Below are 20,584 nucleotides of genomic sequence, written 5' to 3' on the forward strand. Positions count from 1 at the left end.
ATTTACAAATTTAAGAATTTCAGAATATTAGTTTTTACAAAAAAGGAATTTTTTGGAGTCAGTGTAGGCACACACTTGGAATTTCAGGACAAATAATCTATAGATTTTGAATGAGATTAGTATATTTAGTTTCAGTATTTTATAATTTTATAACCAATTTTGTTGAAGAACTGTATTTTAATTGATTTAGAAAATAATTTTTTTAAGGATTTAAAAATACTTAAGTTAACTCAAAAGAGTTTTTGGTAACTTAAAAGTTTTTTGACTTAAAGAGTTGCAGCTCTATCTAAACGTAGTGCAAAAGTATGTGGGCTTATAGCATAGGGGTCATAATGATGGTATTAAAAACTTTCTGGGCTGAAAATTGTAAGACTAAAATTAAGTGGTTGCCACATATACTAAAAAAAGCTGCATTAGAATCAATTTTAGAATTATTAAAATGATATTTAAGTTTCAGGGTTCACACTTTCCTTAATTTTAGCAATTTTACGAAAAAACAAACATTGCATTTCCCTTGATAAAATCTTAAAAAACACTAGATTTTACTTTCTTTACCAAATTCTACTCCGTTTTTAATTACATACATTGTTTATGAATTAAAAACTTATTTTTCAATATAGTATGCTAATATTAAGATTATGAGTTTAACAGGGTTGCCATTTTACACGGAAACCTTGAGTTTGACAGTTTAGGCAAAAAAACCTGGTAAAACCTGTAATTTTAACAGTTTTCACATGTTTAGTAAGATTTCAATTTGACTTAAAAATTTATCATATAGATAAAAAAATTTTGTCATCATCAAACATTTTTTATTTGAAAAACATATTTAAAGTAGCCTAACAGTATCTTTTCAATGTTTTTATACTGTTAAACACAGTTTCTTACCAATTTCAATTTAAACTAATTATAGACTTAAAAATTTATACTTTTAAAAACCTGAAAGAAATTTGGAAAACTTAGAAAATTTATTAAAAAAATAAGTGACAATCCTGTTAAGTTTAAACTAAAAATAGACCCAAAAACAAGTACATTGGAAAACCTGGAAAAATTTTTGAAAACCTAGAAAAAATTTGCTAAAAGTCAGTGGCAACCCTAAGTTTAATATAGAACTAAGTTTCATTAATATAGCACATCAGTTTTATAAATTAAAATTTTAACAGAAATTTTAAATTTTATACAAGAACAAACAGTCTTTTTGAACTTGTTTGATTTTGTAGTACTTTTTAAAGAAGTTTAATTTTTCTTTATTACAAATTTAAAATAGAAATAATTTATATAAGATTATCTAATATAAATTAGCTAGATTATTAGCATAATTTGTAAAACCTTAACATAATAAAAAATTGTTTATGATTTTTCATAACATTAAATTAATTAGTCAAATAATCTTATCTTTATTTGTTTCCTCTCTGCTTGCTTATGAATTTTAACTTATTCATGTAATTCTTTGAGTATATAATAAAACATCAACATGTTAGTTTATTCTTAATAATAAGTTATCTTGATGTTTTATTGTTACATCAAATGAATTATAATTTATATTCAAAAAAGCGCATAGTAAACATGACTTTTTTTTCTACAGATTATATTTTTAAAAATGCCAGGAAAGGAAAACCTACTTGAAGGTTCAGTTGGTGTAGGTGACAGTGTTCTATTGGAACATTTAAATGAACAATGCTTCCTTAATAATTTGTATCAGCGATTTAACAATGACCTTATCTATGTAAGTAGTCTTCACGGTAATTGAAATTTTTGCAAACTAAGCTAGAATAAATAAATTTATGCACCCCACGTTCAAAACTCCTTAAAAATGTAGACTATTTCAATTTTTTTTTAGTACTATCTAGTGTAATTTTCAAAAATATTTTTGTGCACTTCTCAGTGATGTCATAAACTTGGATCCTGGAAAAACCTGGAATTTGTCAATTTAATTAAAAAAGCCTTGAATTTCAAACAAAAATCACTAAAAAACCTGTAAAAACATAAAATTTTAAGGTTGACATGTAAAATAATGAATTTTTCTTAAATACAAAAAATGTATCATAAAAAAAAATATTAAAAAATGTATAGAGCAGCATTACAGTGTTTTTTAAATGTTGTTAAGCTATTTAAGACAGTTTCTAACAGTAAATATAATTTTATACTGAAATTGGGCCAAAAAACTTTTTCTTTAAAAAACTGAAGAAATTTAGAAAACCTGGAAAAACTTATCAACCCTGACCTTTTTTGCAACCCTGGCCCCTGCATGAGTTTAGTGCACCCTAAAATTCTTGTAAATCCCAAAATAAATGTTTTGCACACTAGTGTAAATGGGTATACCCTGCAAAAACCACTGGCCTAATGTGTAATTGTAAAACTTAGTATCTTTAAAAATTGTACTTTATTTTGGTTGACTATCAAAAATAATACAATTTCTCTCCTATAGTAACGTATAAGAGATCTTCAGTTGTTAAATATTTCTTATTAAAATAGATCATTTCTTATCAAATTTCAAAATTAGTAATCTTTTATACTAATCTTCTTTTAAACTTTTGTTTTCTTTTCATAATATTCTGCTAACTTAATTAATTAGAAAAATAATCCTGTAAAATTTACCTACTCATCTACTATAAAGGATACTAAATATGTCCAACTTGATAATGAAAGCTTAGCAGTTGTTCTAACCAGTTGTTGTTCTATTTTACAGTTTCTCTTAGTTTATAAATTAATACTTTAAAATAAAATAGTATGAAAAAAAATAATTTAGTACTTATACAAAAATTAAATTATCTGATAAATATTAAGTATTTACAAAAATTAACTTATAGTTTTTTACAGACATATATTGGAAATGTGGCAGTTTCCGTAAATCCTTACAAAACACTAGAAATTTATAATGAGGAAACAATTGAAAAATACAGGGGTAGAAACTTTTATGAATTACCTCCTCACATGTAAGTAAATCTATGTTGAAACTTAAAGTTACCTTTTTTGTTTGTATAATAGTAATTTTTCTCTAGCATCAACAAGTTTTTGCTTACTTAAGACATTTTTAATTTTGAAATCAAAAAAAGTTTTTAGTCAATTAAGTGTTAACAATAATATAGATAATATTGATAAATGCTTCTCTTCTATATGGGTAGTGTCAAAAATGCACAAAGGGACACTTTTGCACAATGAGTCACTTTTTTTACTGGGTCACTTTTGCACAGGTTGAAACTTTTTCTCTCTTTCTTTTTCTTAAATATTTTTTTTTACTATCACTCTTACCCCTAATCCTTATCCTTGATCACAAACTGTTATTTGTTGTTAGTTTCCTTTTTACCCTTTTTTTTACTATAACTGTTACCCCTTACCCTTGGTCAGTATTGTTTTTTCTAATTAATATTTTTATTGTTTTTTTTCTGTTTTTTACTATCACTGTTAACATATCTAACCCTTGGTTGGTAATTTATTTTTATTATTGTTTTTTTTTTCACTTTTTTTTATATTTTTTACTCTTGTGCAAAATAGACTCTTTGTGCATGTTTGACCTGTCCCCCTTCTAGATATATATAGAATTAAGTTATTTAACTTGATAAATTAAATTTTTCACACTGAGCCCACCTTGAGGGCTTTATTATTAAAAAAGGTTTATTTAAAGATGCAAAACTCGAAGGACTTGAGTTTCGTGACTATTCACTTATTTCGTCACTATTCACTATTTATTTTAAACTTGTTTTGAAGCTGATGAGTGAATAGTCACTAAACTCGAGTCCTTCGAGTTTTGCATCTTTAAATAAACCTTTTTTGATATTTATATATATATATATATATAGAACTAAAATACACAAAATAAACTTTTGCTTGGGACAGCTGTTTCTGCGTTTAATACGCGTCTTCAGCCAAGTTTTATTCAATGAAAAAAAAACTTGTAAGTACAGCAATAAAATTATACAAAATTAGGTATTACGTAATAATAGAATAGATAGTTAATTTTTGACAAAATTATTAACAGAGTTTTTAGATAAATTGTTTTCTATAATGTATGCAGCCAGTTTGTAATTCGTTTCTTTTGTTTAGAGATTCAGATTTTTTAACGTTTAAAATTTCGATTTTTTCTGCATTGCACAATTTACATCCGTTTTTTAAATTATACTTATTTTTCGTTCTTGTTAATATTTTCCACTTAATTTTAAAATTGACCTTGTAATTTTTTAGTTTCCAAATATACTGCGATAATGTTGTCGTATTTTTATGTTTTTTGTGTTTGAAGCTGTACTTGTGCTTTGTGTAGCGATTCTTGAACGATAGTCCAGTCAAGCCGACATAAAACTTAGTCTGATTTTCAGTTATGACTGTCGCTTTATATATAATATTTTCCATTAGGCAACTTCCATTTACCGGGCATTCTTGTTTTTTGCAGTCACACATTCGCCTCTCTTTGTCCTGCGTGTCTAACATCTTTCGATTGTGTGCCATTATAAGTTGTTTCATGTTTGGCATGCAGGAATAGGACACTTTTAGTTTCTTCCTGTTAAAAACTTTACAATATGGATGGTCTTCAGTAAAGTTTTTGTCCACAATCTCTAGGAAGCGCTTCCCAACCCGTGTTGCCACACTTTTGCAGAATGGAGCATTGAAATATAAAATATTTCTTCTCCTTCTATATATATCTATATATATTTTTAACTTTCATTAGTGATTTTGTTTTGTGCTTTATTTTAAACTTGTTTTGAAGCTGATGAGTGAATAGTCACGAAACTCGAGTCCTTCGAGTTTTGCATCTTTAAATAAAACTTTTTTAATAATAAAGCCCTCAAGGTGGGCTCAATTTATTAAGTTAAATAAAAAATTCAATTTATTAAGTTAAATAACTTAATTCTATATATATATATATATATATATATTAAAGGTTTTATACAAAGTTCTGATCGATAGTGCTCGACAAATCAAATTGGAGCTTAATATTTATTTATTTAATTATATAAAAACTATAATTCATACAGCTGTTTCACACATTGAAATGTAAAATTTCATGTGATCTTCAGTGAGTTGTAGTTTATTATAATAGTGAACAGAAATTTCGATTTTAGAATTTTTTATAGTAATTATGACGTAGTAATGGTACAGTATATTGTACGATTAGTTGAATTTGAAATACGCTGTAAATATTATTCTATGCTTTTTAGGAAAGTTTAAAAAGATTATTTTGGAAAATTTTTTTAAGCTATTAGAAATTTTTTTTAAGCTGTTGGGAAAAATGTTATAAAATGCTATAAAATACTCGTGTTTGCCGCTTCGATTTTATTTTGTTTTAATATTTAGTTGGTTTTAATTTTGTTAAAAAAGTATTTTTGATAATGGATGCATATGTTTTGTCTTTCGCTTTTCTTGTTTAGTGTTACGTTCTTATCTGATTTTTCGATTTCTATTTTTTCTAAGTTACAAAGTTTGCAGCCGAATTTAGTATTGAATTTTAATTTTGTCCTGTTTAATATTTCCCATTTAATTTTGTAGTCTGTATTGTTATCTTTTAAGTTCCATATGTAATTCGCTAGTTCTGTTGTGTGTCTTTTGTTAATATTGTTGAATGATGATTTGTGGTTTCTGTATCTTTGTTTAAAGGTATTTCCTGTCGACCCTATATACTGCTTTGTTGTTTTATTTGATGTTACTGTTGCTTTATAAATTATATTTGACACTAGGCATTCGTTATTTAAAGGGCAAGGTTCTTTACGGCAATTACAAAGTTTATCTTTTATGGTATAGACCAGGGGTCGGCAAACTGCGGCCCGCGGGCCAATTGCGGCCCGCGAAGGGTAAATCTGCGGCCCGCGAGCATGTTATTTTTTTGAATGGAATGCGGCCCGCGAAAGAAAGTTTTGTGGCCCGCGAGCATGTAAATGTGGCCCGCTGAGCAAAATTATATTTCTAGTTAATTTTTTTCGGTAATTCGACTGAATTTGATTAGTTTGATTTTAAGTCTCTCTATAACATTTAAAAAAAAATTTCAAGTAATTACTTCTTTAGTTTAGAATGTGAAAAAGACAGATTAGCGTTCTAACAGGATATGTTTCTCAGTTTCATAATTACTTTTTTTTTACAACAGTAAGTAATTATCTGGAAAAAGAGTGTCAAAAGTGCTTGGATTTAATAAGTTGGTTATATAATACCTATTTATTAAATAAACTAAATGCAAATATTTTCCATTTTGTACAAAAGTAATGCACAGTAATTAACTAAAGTGTCATTTCTTTATAGCTTAGATATTCTTTTTCAATATTTATTATTATTATACCTCAGTTTCTTTTAAAATTTTTTTGTTTGTAAATGTTATATTTTAGTGTGAATACATTTAAAATAGCATAGTAATAAGAAATAAGGTTCATTTGATTTTTGTATTGACACATTTTAATTTTTTATAAGTTTTCTATGCACACCAACTTAAAAAATGCTCATATTTTAAACCACTTTTTATTTTATACTTTAGTTAGTTTAAGTTTAGTTTATGCATACTTTTCTAACGTTGTTATTTATACATGTCATATATAAATTTGTACAGACACATTTAAAACAATATATATGACATAAGTTAATATAGTATTTGTCTTGTATACATTCCATTTTTCAAACATTGTTTATTTCAAGCTAAATTAACTTTTATGCCTTGCATATCAATACACAAATTGCTGTTTTTTCGAGCTACCTATTTAATATAAACTAGGTATAGGGATGGTAAATTTATAAAGTTTGTACATTGTTAAACAAAATAGTTAAATTCAAGCAAATAAACAACTAAACCTTGCCACACACTCAGACTATCACTATTTGAAGACTTCAAATCTCAGGCCAACTAAGCCATTTTTTAAGTTTTTGGCTAGAATTGCTTTTTGTATGCAAAAATATCAGGAATGTTTTTGTTGACTCAGACTGGCTTTTTTGCTTGAAAGAATGGAAAATTAAACTTATGATGTATGTTTTGCTCAATCCACAGTGTTAGTTTGAGTTATAATATATGCTAAATTTTAAGTCTTGCAGCTGATATACTTTAAAATATTATTTATATTATTGTGTACATTGAAGAATGAACAATCAGTGTTGCCAAAAAAGTTGAATCCCGGAAAAGCTTTGAATTTGTGAATTTACGGTTAAAAATTCTAGAAAAAACTTGAATTTGAGAATTTTTGAAAAAACCTGGAAATTCAAACAATTTTTACATTAAAAGTAATGAAATTTCAATTTGACTCAAAAAAAATTACCAAATAAATGTTTTTTATTAAAAAATATATTATAGAAGCTTAACAGTATTTTTTAATATTGATAAATGTTTTAAGAATTTTTTTTAAACTTTAATTAAACTTTATACTTAAAATAAAAGAAGGAATTTTACTTCCAAAAACTCCGTATTGGTACATTGCACCTTTACTTGAAAAATTTCACCGGTTGTTGTGCTTCGCGTTGAAACTAAACCAAGAATTTCTACTGTTATGTCAAAGTTAGTAAAAACATCTCTAATAAAAATTCTCAGATGAGCAATAGTTTTTCTATCAGTGCTCTCATGTTAACAGTTTGATTAAAGTCCTAATTTGATTTATGAGACTTTATAACCTTAATGCATTTCCTAAACACGACTTCATGTTGTCATTGAAGAAATAAACAAAAGTTTTTCATTACCGCCAACATCAATTCTTTATAAAAATTTTCAATTATAAACGATAACTCATTTTAGGTACTAAATTTTGCTACTTTTTTACTTACCTTAACAATTTTTTCTGATTATTCTGTAGTTACTAAAGATTATAATGTGCTTTGTTGGAAATGACTTTGGTAATTTTTTGTTATTGTTTCTCGCAATAACTCCTAACTAACGCTTTTTTTTTTATTCTTGTTGCTCGTCTTATATTTTACAATTAACATTTTTAAATGCAATATTCTTATTGCAAATAAAGAATTGCTATCATGCTTAACAAAAAAAATTCTACTCTGCTAATGACTTAATAAAATTTTATACTTTTTTAAAACTTGTTTAAGAAACTCAATTGTCCATTCCCGCTGACATATATATTTTTGGCATGTAATTTATTTACTGTTAATAACCTTTGTTATTTCTTTATGTAGTGAACTTTATATTAACTGGATTGCTACACAAACAGGCTATTTTTAAAGCTTGAAAACTCAGGTGTGTGTGAACTTTTTATTTAAAACACTTTAAAAAAATCTTCCAATTCTCAGAATAGTTTTATGACTGTTGTGTAGTTTACTAATTGTATTTTTTTTTGTTTTCTTACACTTTTTGTACTTTTTGATAATGATGATATTTTAACTAGGTATTTAAGCTTGATTAACAACTATTTATAAGCTTTTTCAAATTTTAATAAATTTAAGCTGGTTTGATACATCTCAGACATTTTTTCTTTTTAGTGGCAACCATTTAAAAGTCTATTTACTAATAAAATATTTTATTAAAGTATTTGAGAATTAGTTATGTTAAATCATTTGTTTTAGCTTTTTGGAATACAAACAGGTATTAATTTTATTATGTTAACTAATTACTAAATTTCTTAATGAGTGTAAATTATTTAACTCGCAAAAACTTTTTTCGAAGTAAATATTCTTAGAAATATGAAAAAGTGTGAATGATATAACAAATTTATAAAAGTAAACCATAAGTTGTCTTTCAAGTTAGGTTTTTATAGAGAGTTGGGTTGTAAGTAAAATTAAAAAAGTATTAAGTTTAAATTATTAAGTGCTTATGAAAGTACATATTTTATTAACAATATTAGTACATAATTATTAAAGTATAATAGTCAATGTAAATCATAATCTAATGAATATTAATCTGAATAGACATTCTATGTATAGCTAAAAGTCATTTTAAATAATAAAGTAAATAAAAGTAAAACTTTTCTCTAGTGTGACTAAAACTAAAACCATAAGATTATTCAAATGTCACTAAAACTAAAACTGCGGCCCGCGAAGACTTTGGAAACTAGAAATTTTGCCCGCGACCACCAACTGCCTGCCGACCCCTGGTATAGACGATAAAAGCACCATAAAAGATAAACTTTGTAATTGCCGTAAAGAACCTTGCCCTTTAAATAACGAATGCCTAGTGTCAAATATAATTTATAAAGCAACAGTAACATCAAATAAAACAACAAAGCAGTATATAGGGTCGACAGGAAATACCTTTAAACAAAGATACAGAAACCACAAATCATCATTCAACAATATTAACAAAAGACACACAACAGAACTAGCGAATTACATATGGAACTTAAAAGATAACAATACAGACTACAAAATTAAATGGGAAATATTAAACAGGACAAAATTAAAATTCAATACTAAATTCGGCTGCAAACTTTGTAACTTAGAAAAAATAGAAATCGAAAAATCAGATAAGAACGTAACACTAAACAAGAAAAGCGAAAGACAAAACATATGCATCCATTATCAAAAATACTTTTTTAACAAAATTAAAACCAACTAAATATTAAAACAAAATAAAATCGAAGCGGCAAACACGAGTATTTTATAGCATTTTATAACATTTTTCCCAACAGCTTAAAAAATTTTTCTAATAGCTTAAAAAAATTTTCCAAAATAATCTTTTTAAACTTTCCTAAAAAGCATAGAATAATATTTACAGCGTATTTCAAATTCAACTAATCGTACAATAAACTGTACCATTACTACGTCATAATTACTATAAAAAATTCTAAAATCGAAATTTCTGTTCACTATTATAATAAACTACAACTCACTGAAGATCACATGAAATTTTACATTTCAATGTGTGAAACAGCTGTATGAATTATAGTTTTTATATAATTAAATAAATAAATATATATATATATATATATAGAATTAAGTTATTTAACTTAATAAATTAAATTTTTCACACTGAGCCCACCTTGAGGGCTTTATTATTAAAAAAGGTTTATTTAAAGATGCAAAACTCGAAGGACTCGAGTTTCGTGACTATTCACTCATCAGCTTCAAAACAAGTTTAAAATAAAGCACAAAACAAAATCACTAATGAAAGTTAAAAATTTTTGCATAAATAGATTATGACGTAATTTTGAAACTATCAAAAATCATGCAAAACGGCTTGTGCAAAAATTAATATACCAATCGACAATAAACTAGCAAAAATTCATATAACTTCAGTGAGTAACTATATATTAGGACAGATAATTGAAAGAGATAAAGATAAAGTTAAGATGCAAATTGAAATTTAGGTTATTTTAAGATGAAATTAAAACTTGTAAATTTTAAAAGCGACTTTTTTATATGTCTACAAGACGATACAAACTCGCTTCTTTTGTTTAGGCATCTCTTGTCTTTCAGTGCATATACAACGGCTGATGCTTCTTTGAGACACAACCTACATATTGGGCTATTGCCGTCGGCTATAGGCTGTGCTCTTTTTATAACTTCCCAGGATATTTCGAAGTCAATGCCGCTGCGCTTTAAGCCACAAACATACTTCGAAAGTTCAGTGTCATTTTCATATATGCCGCCTTTAAAAGATTTTTTATGATTGGCATACCTGAATCTAAACTGAGTCGAGCACAAGCCGACATAGAACCTCGTCTCAACACCAGAGTTAACTGTGGCCTTGTAGACGATGTTCTCTGAACGGCAATTACCCCCTTTCAAATTATATTTTCAGCTACCAGCGCAGCCACATTGACTTTGAATTTCTGAGTTTTGATTTAAAATTTTTTGGTTGTGTGCCATAATGATTTTCTCTAAATTTGCCGTACACGAATAACTTATTCGCATATTATGTTTGTTGAAAATTTTTGTTAGCGGGTTTTGTTTATTGAAGTGTATTTTGACTAGATTTATAAATTTTCTTCCAATATTGGTTTTTACAGAATTGCTAAAAGGAGGGTTGTACCAGATTACATTTCTTTTTCTTTTGTGTTTTTGATTATTAGGTTGTTGCTCAGGTTTTTCAAATTTAAGTTTGTTGTCGTATCCGCATTTTTTCATTATTTTTCATATTCATCTTTAGTCTTTAGAAAATTTTCTTCTTTGCTTGATCGTTTATTTAGGCGTTGATTTATTATTTTAGGAATTTGTTTTATAATGTTTTTAGGGTGGCTTGATTGTTTGTTGGCATACATAATTTTAGCGTTTTGTTTCCTGTAAGGCATAAAAGAGATATCATTCAAGTTGAGCTTCACATCTAGGAAGTCAGTTATCACTAGTGGAGATTCCACAGTGACTCTCAACCCCATAGATTTGAAGAAGGCATGCATTTGTTTTTTTAGCTTCTCAACTTTAAAGCCAGAAGAGTTGAGCAATACAGCTAGACCATCGTCTCTGTACAACCCAACTCTATTTAAACCAAAGATATCTTTTAACCCGTCTAACAAGAAAAGTCCAACAAGTTCGCATAGTTCTGCGCCCATGTAATATCCCTGTGCTACGTCAAAAAGTGAGTTGGTGGTATTTACTCCCTTTTTACGCCACAGAGCTCCTTGTTCGCAGAGTACCGATTTGCAGGCATTTCTTATCAGACTTAAGTCCTCGGCAGGTACGCTAATGTAATTATTAGCAAAGTTCAGTGATTTACACAAAAATCAATGAAAAACACAAAAGAAAAAGAAATGTAATCTGGTACAACCCTCCTTTTAGCAATTCTGTAAAAACTAATATTGGAAGAAAATTTATAAATCTAGTCAAAAAACACTTCAATAAACAAAATCCGCTAACAAAAATTTTCAACAAATATAAAATGCGAATAAGTTATTCGTGTACGGCAAATTTAGAGAATATCATTAAGGCACACAACCAAAAATTTTTAAATCAAAACTCAGAAATTCAAAGTCAATGCGGCTGCGCTGGTAGCTGTAAATATAATTTGAAAGGGGGTAATTGCCGTTCAGAGAACATCGTCTACAAGGCCACAGTTAACTCTGGCGTTGAGACGAGGTTCTATGTCGGCTTGTGCTCGACTCAGTTTAGATTCAGGTATGCCAATCATAAAAAATCTTTTAAAGGCGGCATATATGAAAATGACACTGAACTTTCGAAGTATGCATTGACTACGAAATATCCTGGGAAGTTATAAAAAGAGCACAGCCTATAGCCAACGGCAATAGCCCAATATGTAAGCTGTGTCTCAAAGAAGCATCAGCCGTTGTATATGCACTGAAAGACAAGAGATGCCTAAACAAAAGAAGCGAGTTTGTATCGTCTTGTAGACATATAAAAAAGTCGCTTTTAAAATTTACAAGTTTTAATTTCATCTTAAAATAACCTAAATTTCAATTTGCATCTTAACTTTATCTTTATCTCTTTCAATTATCTGTCCTAATATATAGTTACTCACTGAAGTTATATGAATTTTTGCTAGTTTATTGTCGATTGGTATATTAATTTTTGCACAAGCCGTTTTGCATGATTTTTGATAGTTTCAAAATTACGTCATAATCTATTTATGCAAAAATTTTTAACTTTCATTAGTGATTTTGTTTTGTGCTTTATTTTAAACTTGTTTTGAAGCTGATGAGTGAATAGTCACGAAACTCGAGTCCTTCGAGTTTTGCATCTTTAAATAAATCTTTATATATAGAAGGGAACAAAGCAAAGATAAGTTAACTTGTACATAAGTTGTTTTTAAAATAGGCTAACTAAGATTATTCAATTTTAGTTGAAACGTCACAATATGTTTTTTTGTTTTATTCTTTAAAAATCTTACTTTGTTCTTTATTATCGTTCTGAGGAGATGCATAAAGCATCGAAACTAAGTAAACGATTTGAAAACTAGTTATTTTTTTATATTATAAATATATATATATATATATTCGTCTTAAAAAATAATATGCTGTTTTTAATGTTGAGTGTGGGTAGAAAAGAAGTTGGTTAGTTTTTAAATAGTTCCTAATCTATTTAATAAACATAAATTTAATTAGAATCAAAATACTAATATTGTAGAAAAGTTTTAGTAACTTTTAAGATATCATTTACACCATAAATTTATAAGCAGAATTCATTTATTTTCTTTTTAATTTTACACAAACGTTTTCAATACAAAAAGATATACTTCCATATCAAGTGATAAGATTATAACAGAATAAGTTACAGAGTATACAGTAAAAAAAGTTAGTTAAATGTTTTATGATTTATACGTATAAGACTTAAACAAATGCACAATTTTGTATGGGTGTCAGAAAAGCACAGCAACACTTGAGCAAGGGTTGTCAATTTAGCACGGAAAGTCACTTTTGCACAGTGTCATTTTAGCAGTGCATCACTTAAGCTCTGATGATTTTTTCGTCACTTTTGCACTGCCTCACTTAAGTACTGAGTGTCACTTTTGCACAAAGCATCACATTTGCACAGACCATAACATTTGCATAAAGCATCACTTTTGTACATAGCATAACTTATGCACATAGCATCCCTTTAGCATAGGGGTGGGCAGCGTACGGCCCGCGGGCCGGATCCGGCCCCCGGAGTCAAAATAACCGGCCCCCAAACCTTTTTTAAATTTAAACAGAATCCGGCCCGCGGACAAAATTTATCCGGCCCGCTAGGAATTTTTAAAATTTATATGAAATCCTACAAACCAATGTAAACATAACAAAATTTATACAAAACCTTTTATAAATTACTTTCACAAAATAAACTTCAAGACTTTAACCCGAAAACGTTTTTAAAAATGGCTTTTAACTTTTGTAGTAATAAAAACACTCTTTTGTTATAGTACCTTGTTCTGTTTGAAGTCAGTTGAATTAATTCTTTCTCAAATTATCCAAAAAAAATTGTTTGCTGAACTAACTTTGATGAACTTACCTATCATAATGATTTTCATAAAAAATGACATGTAAAAAATTGATGTCTTTCCCAGATGTGTAATGAGTTATTCTTATAAATCTTAAGTAGTTTTTAATAAGATTGACACCTGCTTGAAGTAAAACTGCTAAACTTTACATTTTAGTAGAATATTTCAAGTAGAGACTACAGTTTGCACTCTTTTCTGCTATTGATATTTTAATTAAGGAATTTTTGATTAATTAAATGGTTAAGTTTAATGATGACCAACTGATGTCAATATTTCAAAACAATATCTCATTAACTTTAAGTATGATTTGCTTAGGAAATTTATTTGTGTACGTTTGTTTTTGTAATAACAGTTTACGATCTAACAAAATTTTGAATGAATCTTTATAAGTTTTTCAAATAAAAAGATAGTAGTTTAATATTGGAATGTTAGTTAACTTCTAAATAATATCAATAATGTAGCCTCGAGCCAAGGATTACCAAAACTAGATCATTTCGAATAGTTAAAAAAATTTTATGTTTTAGTTTGAAATCTTTGGCTCAAGTAACTTTTAGTAAGTAAACTTGTTTCTATAAAACTAACTAGTATTAATTTGGTTCAGAGTTGTAAAAAATACAAAATTTTGAGTACTTAATAAAAATTAACTTTAAATTTTATACTTGAGAACCTTGGTAATTAATAAATTGATTCAAAGTTTTAAAACACCAGATTAACTAGCATCCAGACGGATCCAAGTCTTTTGAAGTTAGTTCTATTTGGATACGAACCTTGTTTAAAATTAGTATTTAGCCAGATCCGGATAACATTTTTGAATAAAGATCCGGATCTAAAAAAGGATTCAACTGAATCCGGTAGATCACTTACTCAAAATGCTCCGGCCCTCTGAGGACTAATTTTTTTTAATATCCAGCCCGTCAATTATTTACGTTGCCCACCCCTACTTTAGCACATAGCATCACTTTAGCACAGCGTCTCTTTTGCAGAAAGCATACCATTTGCATAAAGCATAACTGTTGTACATAGCATTGTTTTTGCACATAGCATCACTTTAGCACACAGCATCAATTTAGCACATTGTAATAAGCAATGAACTTTACTGCAAAATCAACAACAACAGCATCCGAGACAATCCTACGACCTAATTAAGACTCATCAGGCAGGAATAGTCGCAAGAAACCGCTGTTATGATCTTAACCAAGCAGGCTTAAGTACAAAGTACTGAAGCGACCGTTTAAGGGTAAAGTTGAAAAAATTGACACAGCTAAATCATTCACAGCCCAATGTCTCAGACATTGTCAGCTTAAGTGAGATTATAGTCTTTGCTTGTTCGATCAGTTCAAAACAAATACTGGTTATATTTTAGCACATTGTGTAATTTTAGCACAGTGTGTCATTTAAATACAGTGTGTCATTTTAACACAGTGTGTAATTTTAACACAGTGCGTCATTTTAGCACAATGTGTTACTGTTGCATGATGGGTCACTTTTGCACAGTGTCACTTTAGCAGCATGGCGTTACTTTAGCTTGGATTGTCATTTTAGCACAAACTAAAGTTTTTTAAAGTGTTTTTTAAGGAAAAAAAGATTTATGAAGTTTTTTATAAACCAATTAAAATATAAATGTAAATGATCTTAATTTGTAGGAGATTCAAGCTTGAATAAAATCCTTCTTGAAAAGTTTTTATTATTTTTTATTTATTGTGTTTAATATAATAATATATTATTTTACTAATGAAAAGCTATTTTGTTAACAACTATGTATAATAAGTTTAACAAAAGGGTTGATCATACCAATTTAATCATATGACAAGCCTTTGGTAGACTGAGACCTGTTTCATCCTGATTAGGGCTCATCAGTCAGTCAAAACCGAAAAACTTGCAGTTGTCAATCTACAAATAGACTGATTGCATTAAGCAACTGACTGACTGATCGGTTGTGCTGACTGATTATAAAGACTTTTTGTGTATCATCAATCATCATAACTGATTTTGGGATTAATGTTTTTTTATTTCTCAAAACTTTATAATATTATAATATTTGCACCAATCTAAAGTTTTAAATTTTTATTTATTCGTTTTAGTTTCTTCAGTCTAAGTTAAGTAAAAGTAAGAAAAACCTTCAATTATTAATAAAACCTTAATAAAGTTGATTAAATTTACCAATTAAATTAAAAAAATTATAATATGTTTTTTAAAAGAGTTACAACTTTTCAAATATTGAACTTGATATCACACTCCATTAGCATTAGCTTGTTAATTAAGTTAACTTGATTAACTCTAGTCTTTGATTTTCAACGTGAAAAAAAATGTTTAAACTTTAAAGTAAATTCAAAAAAGAAATCTGTTGATTTATAGAAGTTTTGGATGTTAAGTACTCATATTTTTATAGTTGAAATCGATTTACTAGAATTTATAAAATCATAAAAAAAGTCTTGTTTTTACAACGATGTTATTCTAAGAACAACTGATTTTGTCAAGTTTTTTATAGACTCCAATTAAAATAGCTTTGTAATAATTATAATAATTAGAAAAGCAATTTCTAAGTATTTTAAAATGTTTTTTGATAAAAAAGATAAAAAGTTTTTAGTAAATTGAGTCTAACTTTGTGACAATTATATCAAAAAATTAATAACTTTATATTTTAATAACATTAAAAATATTTATAGAAGAAATAAGTCAAAACAACTGTTTAAAAGAAAGCAGCCCAGCTGTATACAAATACACAAAAAATTAATTTATAAAGTTTCTAATGATATTATATTTTTCTAGGAGTAAAAACAACAGAAGACCGCTTAAAACTATTGTTAGCCTATTGTGTATACTTAGTTCATTAGGTATTTTACTTGGTTTACTAGTTTATTTGGTTAGACTTTTTAGTTGTATTTGTTCATCAAAGTTTGCTATATACACTTATAAACTGTTCTTAAAAATAATAAGTTTTAGACTGTGCAAAAAAGTCGCGTTGTTTTAAAATGTGACTGTGCAGAATTGACACTCTGTGCCAAAGTGACGCACCCTGCAATATTGACGCATACAACTCTGATCAGTTCCTAAAATTTTAACTTAAGGGTATAGGGGGGGGGAGTCCAATATTTTTTTTACAAATGCTAAGATTGGCTCTTATATGAAAGCTTAAAGTATAAACTTCAAGCCAGTTTTTGTAGAATTAAAATTTTTTAGATATTGTAATAATTGTAAAAACTTTTCGATACAAACTTTTAAACTGCAAGTTTTTCAGTGTCAATTTTCTAAAATATAAAAAATCACTAAAATCTATCTTCTTGATTTTTTGAGCTAAAAACTTCAAGTTTTGAGGGTTCATTCCTGAGACTTTGATTGCTGTAGTTTAAAAAGTATTTTAAATATAACTTTTTAAAAATGCACCAAATATAAGTTTTTTTGATTAATGTTTTGTTTTTCAAAATTATGAAAAATTCTTCATTGAAAATATTTAGATATTAGTAATGGACTTAGCGTAAATACTTAAGGAAGATTGGTTAAAAATGAAGGATAAGATAGTTTTTTAGTGAAATACTTTTTTATTTTGAGTTTTTGGTCTGTGCCTTAGATTACGAAACTATTGAACTAAACAACTTTGGTCGCTTATATTTTAGAAGTTACTTGGAATTTTTTTAAGCGGTTAAACATATCTGATAGTTTAGATAAAACTTAACGAAGTAATATAAGCTTGTATATTGAAAACAAGGTACCCCCATGCCCCTATTGTGTAATGATAATTTTAGGAGTACTACCATAAAAGGTTTTATAGTAAAATGTTACATCTATTTACTATACAGGAGGAATTGTTAAGTTGCTGTTTCCTATGTTAGTTTAATAATTAATTTTTTAAATTTCTTAAAATAGATTTGCTGTTTCCAACATAGCCTACCAGTCAATGAAAGAACATAGTAAAGATCAATGTATCCTTATCACAGGTTTGTAGAAAGTTTTTTTAAGTTATGAAGATATAGCTAATTTTATTTTAGGCTTAATGTGGTAATCTTCAGGATTCTGGATTTAAATAGATCACACTACCTTAATGTCTTAAGCTTTTATTAGAATTTGATTTTTTGTTACTTAATATTTATAATAATATTAATTGTTACAATTTGTATCTAATAGATCTAAATTGTTAATTGATTCAGGCATCAAAACCTGAGCCACTTGAACAGGAAACACAAATAAAGAAATATATATAAAATAAGTTTATCTTCAACAGTTGAACATAATAAATAAACAAACAAAAAATGATGAAAAGTTAACTTTTTAAAGGATTAATTAATAAGTTTAAACTTATTTGTTTGAAATAAAAGGCGGTAACTTAGTACATACAAAAAAGAAATAGTAGATACACATTCATAAGAAAGTACTGCCAAATAGGTGTTCTTCCAGATGCGTTGTTTATAAGACATAAAACATTTGTACAATGTAATAGAAGTAAAATAAGAGGGAGGGTTAGGGAACTAAAAATAATTAATATTATAAATAGAAAAGTAAAAGAATCAGTAGTTATTGTAGATAAGATAAATATTATAAAAATTTTTGCATCTTCTGAAAATAAACTTACTTTTATTATATCACTTTTAGTAACATTGTTTGAATTAATAGCGTTAATGTAAAAAGAAGTTAAAAGAAGATGGTGACCAATTACACCACTTTGTGGTACTCCACTGTATATCGTTAAAGGGTCTGACAGCATATCATTAATGACCACTCTTTATGATCATCCAATTAAAAATTATATTCATAGTTTAGTAATAAGTTTACAATTAATCATTTGTGTTATAAAATAAATCTTAACAATATTTAAACAGCAGATGGTGTTTATAAAATAAAACTTGTTATCTTCATTACAAACAAGTTAATAATCAGGTGAGAGTGGTAGTGGAAAAACAGAAGCTTCAAAGCTTGTTATGAAATACGTTGCCAAAGTGAGCAGCAGTGTCAACAAAGTTGAAGATATTAAACAACAACTTTTACAAAGCAACCCTGTACTTGAGGGTAAGAAAAGCTGTAGAATTTATTTTACATATGATTAGTAAAATTTATACAAATAATAAAACAAATTTTTGATGTGAAAGACTATTCTTTTTACATGCTTTTAATTAGTATTTCAAAATAAATGTTTTTAAAGTTTTTACTGCTTCTTGCTATAAATTTATAAAAAACAACATTAAAAAAAAAAGTAGATTTTGTTAAGGACTTAAAGAGTCCACATTGCTTTTAAAAAACTAGTCATTTTACTAGTTACTGATTAGTTAATTTGTAAAATTTAATCTAATAGGCAATTTTTGAAGTGCTCAACAACTTAAATTAACTTTTAAGATGTAAGAAATCAAAATTGGTGAGTTCTATTGGTTCTTTTGTAAAGACCCAAACCAAAATAACAAAAAAAATATCTCATCAAAAATCTATATATTTTTTAATTTTATAAATAATTCTTTTAAATATTCTCAGTAAGTTTTTTACTAATATTTAGTTCATACAACCTACGAGAAAAATAACTAGTTATATTTAATAATATAGTCTTTAATAGTCTTATCTCGTCTGTAACTAAATAAAAAATAAGCCACAAAAAAATCTGTTCAAAAATAATGTTTAAATAAAATAACCATTCAGTAAGCATTACACCCCTATTCTAGAATCTAGATGGTACTGAATTGCATAATGTAGAATTCCTAAAAAAAAACTTTCTTATAGCTAGACCAAACAGTTTTAAAATTATTTAAATAAGTTAAAGTTTATAAAAGAAATCAAAAACTTGTTTACCTCCTTACATAAATATTTTGTACCGCTAAACTAGTCAGCAAAATTTTATGAAGATAAGTACATAATTAATGTTTTTTTAATTGCCTTGCTAGGTACATAAATTTTACTAAAACTGCGTCTTTATACTTGAAAAAAGTATTTAATTGTTTCGTTTTATTCAATACGTTAAAATATTAATTAGTTAGAGATTAATAATAGAAAATGTTTTATTGTCAATATAATCCATTTAAAACAATTTTTTCAGCTTTTGGAAATGCAAAAACAAATAGAAATGACAACTCCAGCAGATTTGTAAGTTTTTCAGTTTGTTTAACAGTGTATAAGTGTTTTTTCCCAAAACCAAATTTAGATCTGATAAATCTTATTAGTATGATACAACAATCGTAAATATTTCAAACTAGTATGTACCTTAATTTACTATTTCAGTTCAAATAAATAATAAATCTTATCTTTATAGTATGCTTAAATACACTTTTTAAGTAAAGTCTGCACAGAAAGTTTATGTTATATTTTCATTAAAAGAAAATTTATAGGGCAAATACATGGATATTGAGTTTGATTTTAAAGGAGATCCTCTTGGAGGTGTAATTTCAAATTGTAAGTTGCTTTATTTTTATTGAAATCAGTAATACTTTTTTAAATTTTAACTTATCTCGGTAACAATGTTTAGATAGTTAGCTATTGGTTTAGGAAACTAACATTAAGGCTCTTATAAAGGTTACGTTTTACGATAGCAAATTAAGATACAAAGTTAAGTAATAATTTCATTTTCCTTAATTATTAATTCACTTTGCTAATCATTTGAATTCTATTTCATATGTAAATACTAAAATGTACGAATCTTAAATTTAAATAGCTCATTAATCTACTATAAAATTTAACTTTTAATAATATTTAAGTTTAGTATAAGACACATTTTGTTCTAATAATTCCTTAGATCTACTAGAAAAGTCGCGAGTAGTTCGACAAAGTAGTGGGGAAAGAAACTTTCATATTTTTTATCAATTAATTGCTGGAGCTGATAGTCAACTTTTAGGTCAGTATATTTTT

At 27.1% G+C, this 20,584-nt stretch overlaps 1 protein-coding gene across 1 annotated transcript in view; it reads left to right on the plus strand.

The window, feature by feature from the left end:
- Window positions 1-1,586: 1,586 nt before the first annotated feature.
- Window positions 1,587-20,584, plus strand: part of LOC145835689 (unconventional myosin-Ia-like) — a 43,796-nt gene continuing 24,798 nt past the window's right edge. The window contains exons 1-7 of the mRNA XM_082943384.1: window positions 1,587-1,723; window positions 2,818-2,933; window positions 17,630-17,700; window positions 18,638-18,766; window positions 19,779-19,825; window positions 20,068-20,131; window positions 20,472-20,570. Of these exons, the coding sequence (XP_082799510.1) occupies window positions 1,598-1,723; window positions 2,818-2,933; window positions 17,630-17,700; window positions 18,638-18,766; window positions 19,779-19,825; window positions 20,068-20,131; window positions 20,472-20,570 (652 nt within the window). The 5' untranslated portion in view covers window positions 1,587-1,597. The remainder of the gene's footprint in view (window positions 1,724-2,817; window positions 2,934-17,629; window positions 17,701-18,637; window positions 18,767-19,778; window positions 19,826-20,067; window positions 20,132-20,471; window positions 20,571-20,584) is intronic.

Source organism: Thalia democratica, chromosome 5 (assembly GCF_965202585.1).
Source record: "Thalia democratica chromosome 5, ktThaDemo2.hap1.1, whole genome shotgun sequence".
In the NCBI taxonomy this organism is placed as follows: domain Eukaryota; kingdom Metazoa; phylum Chordata; class Thaliacea; order Salpida; family Salpidae; genus Thalia; species Thalia democratica.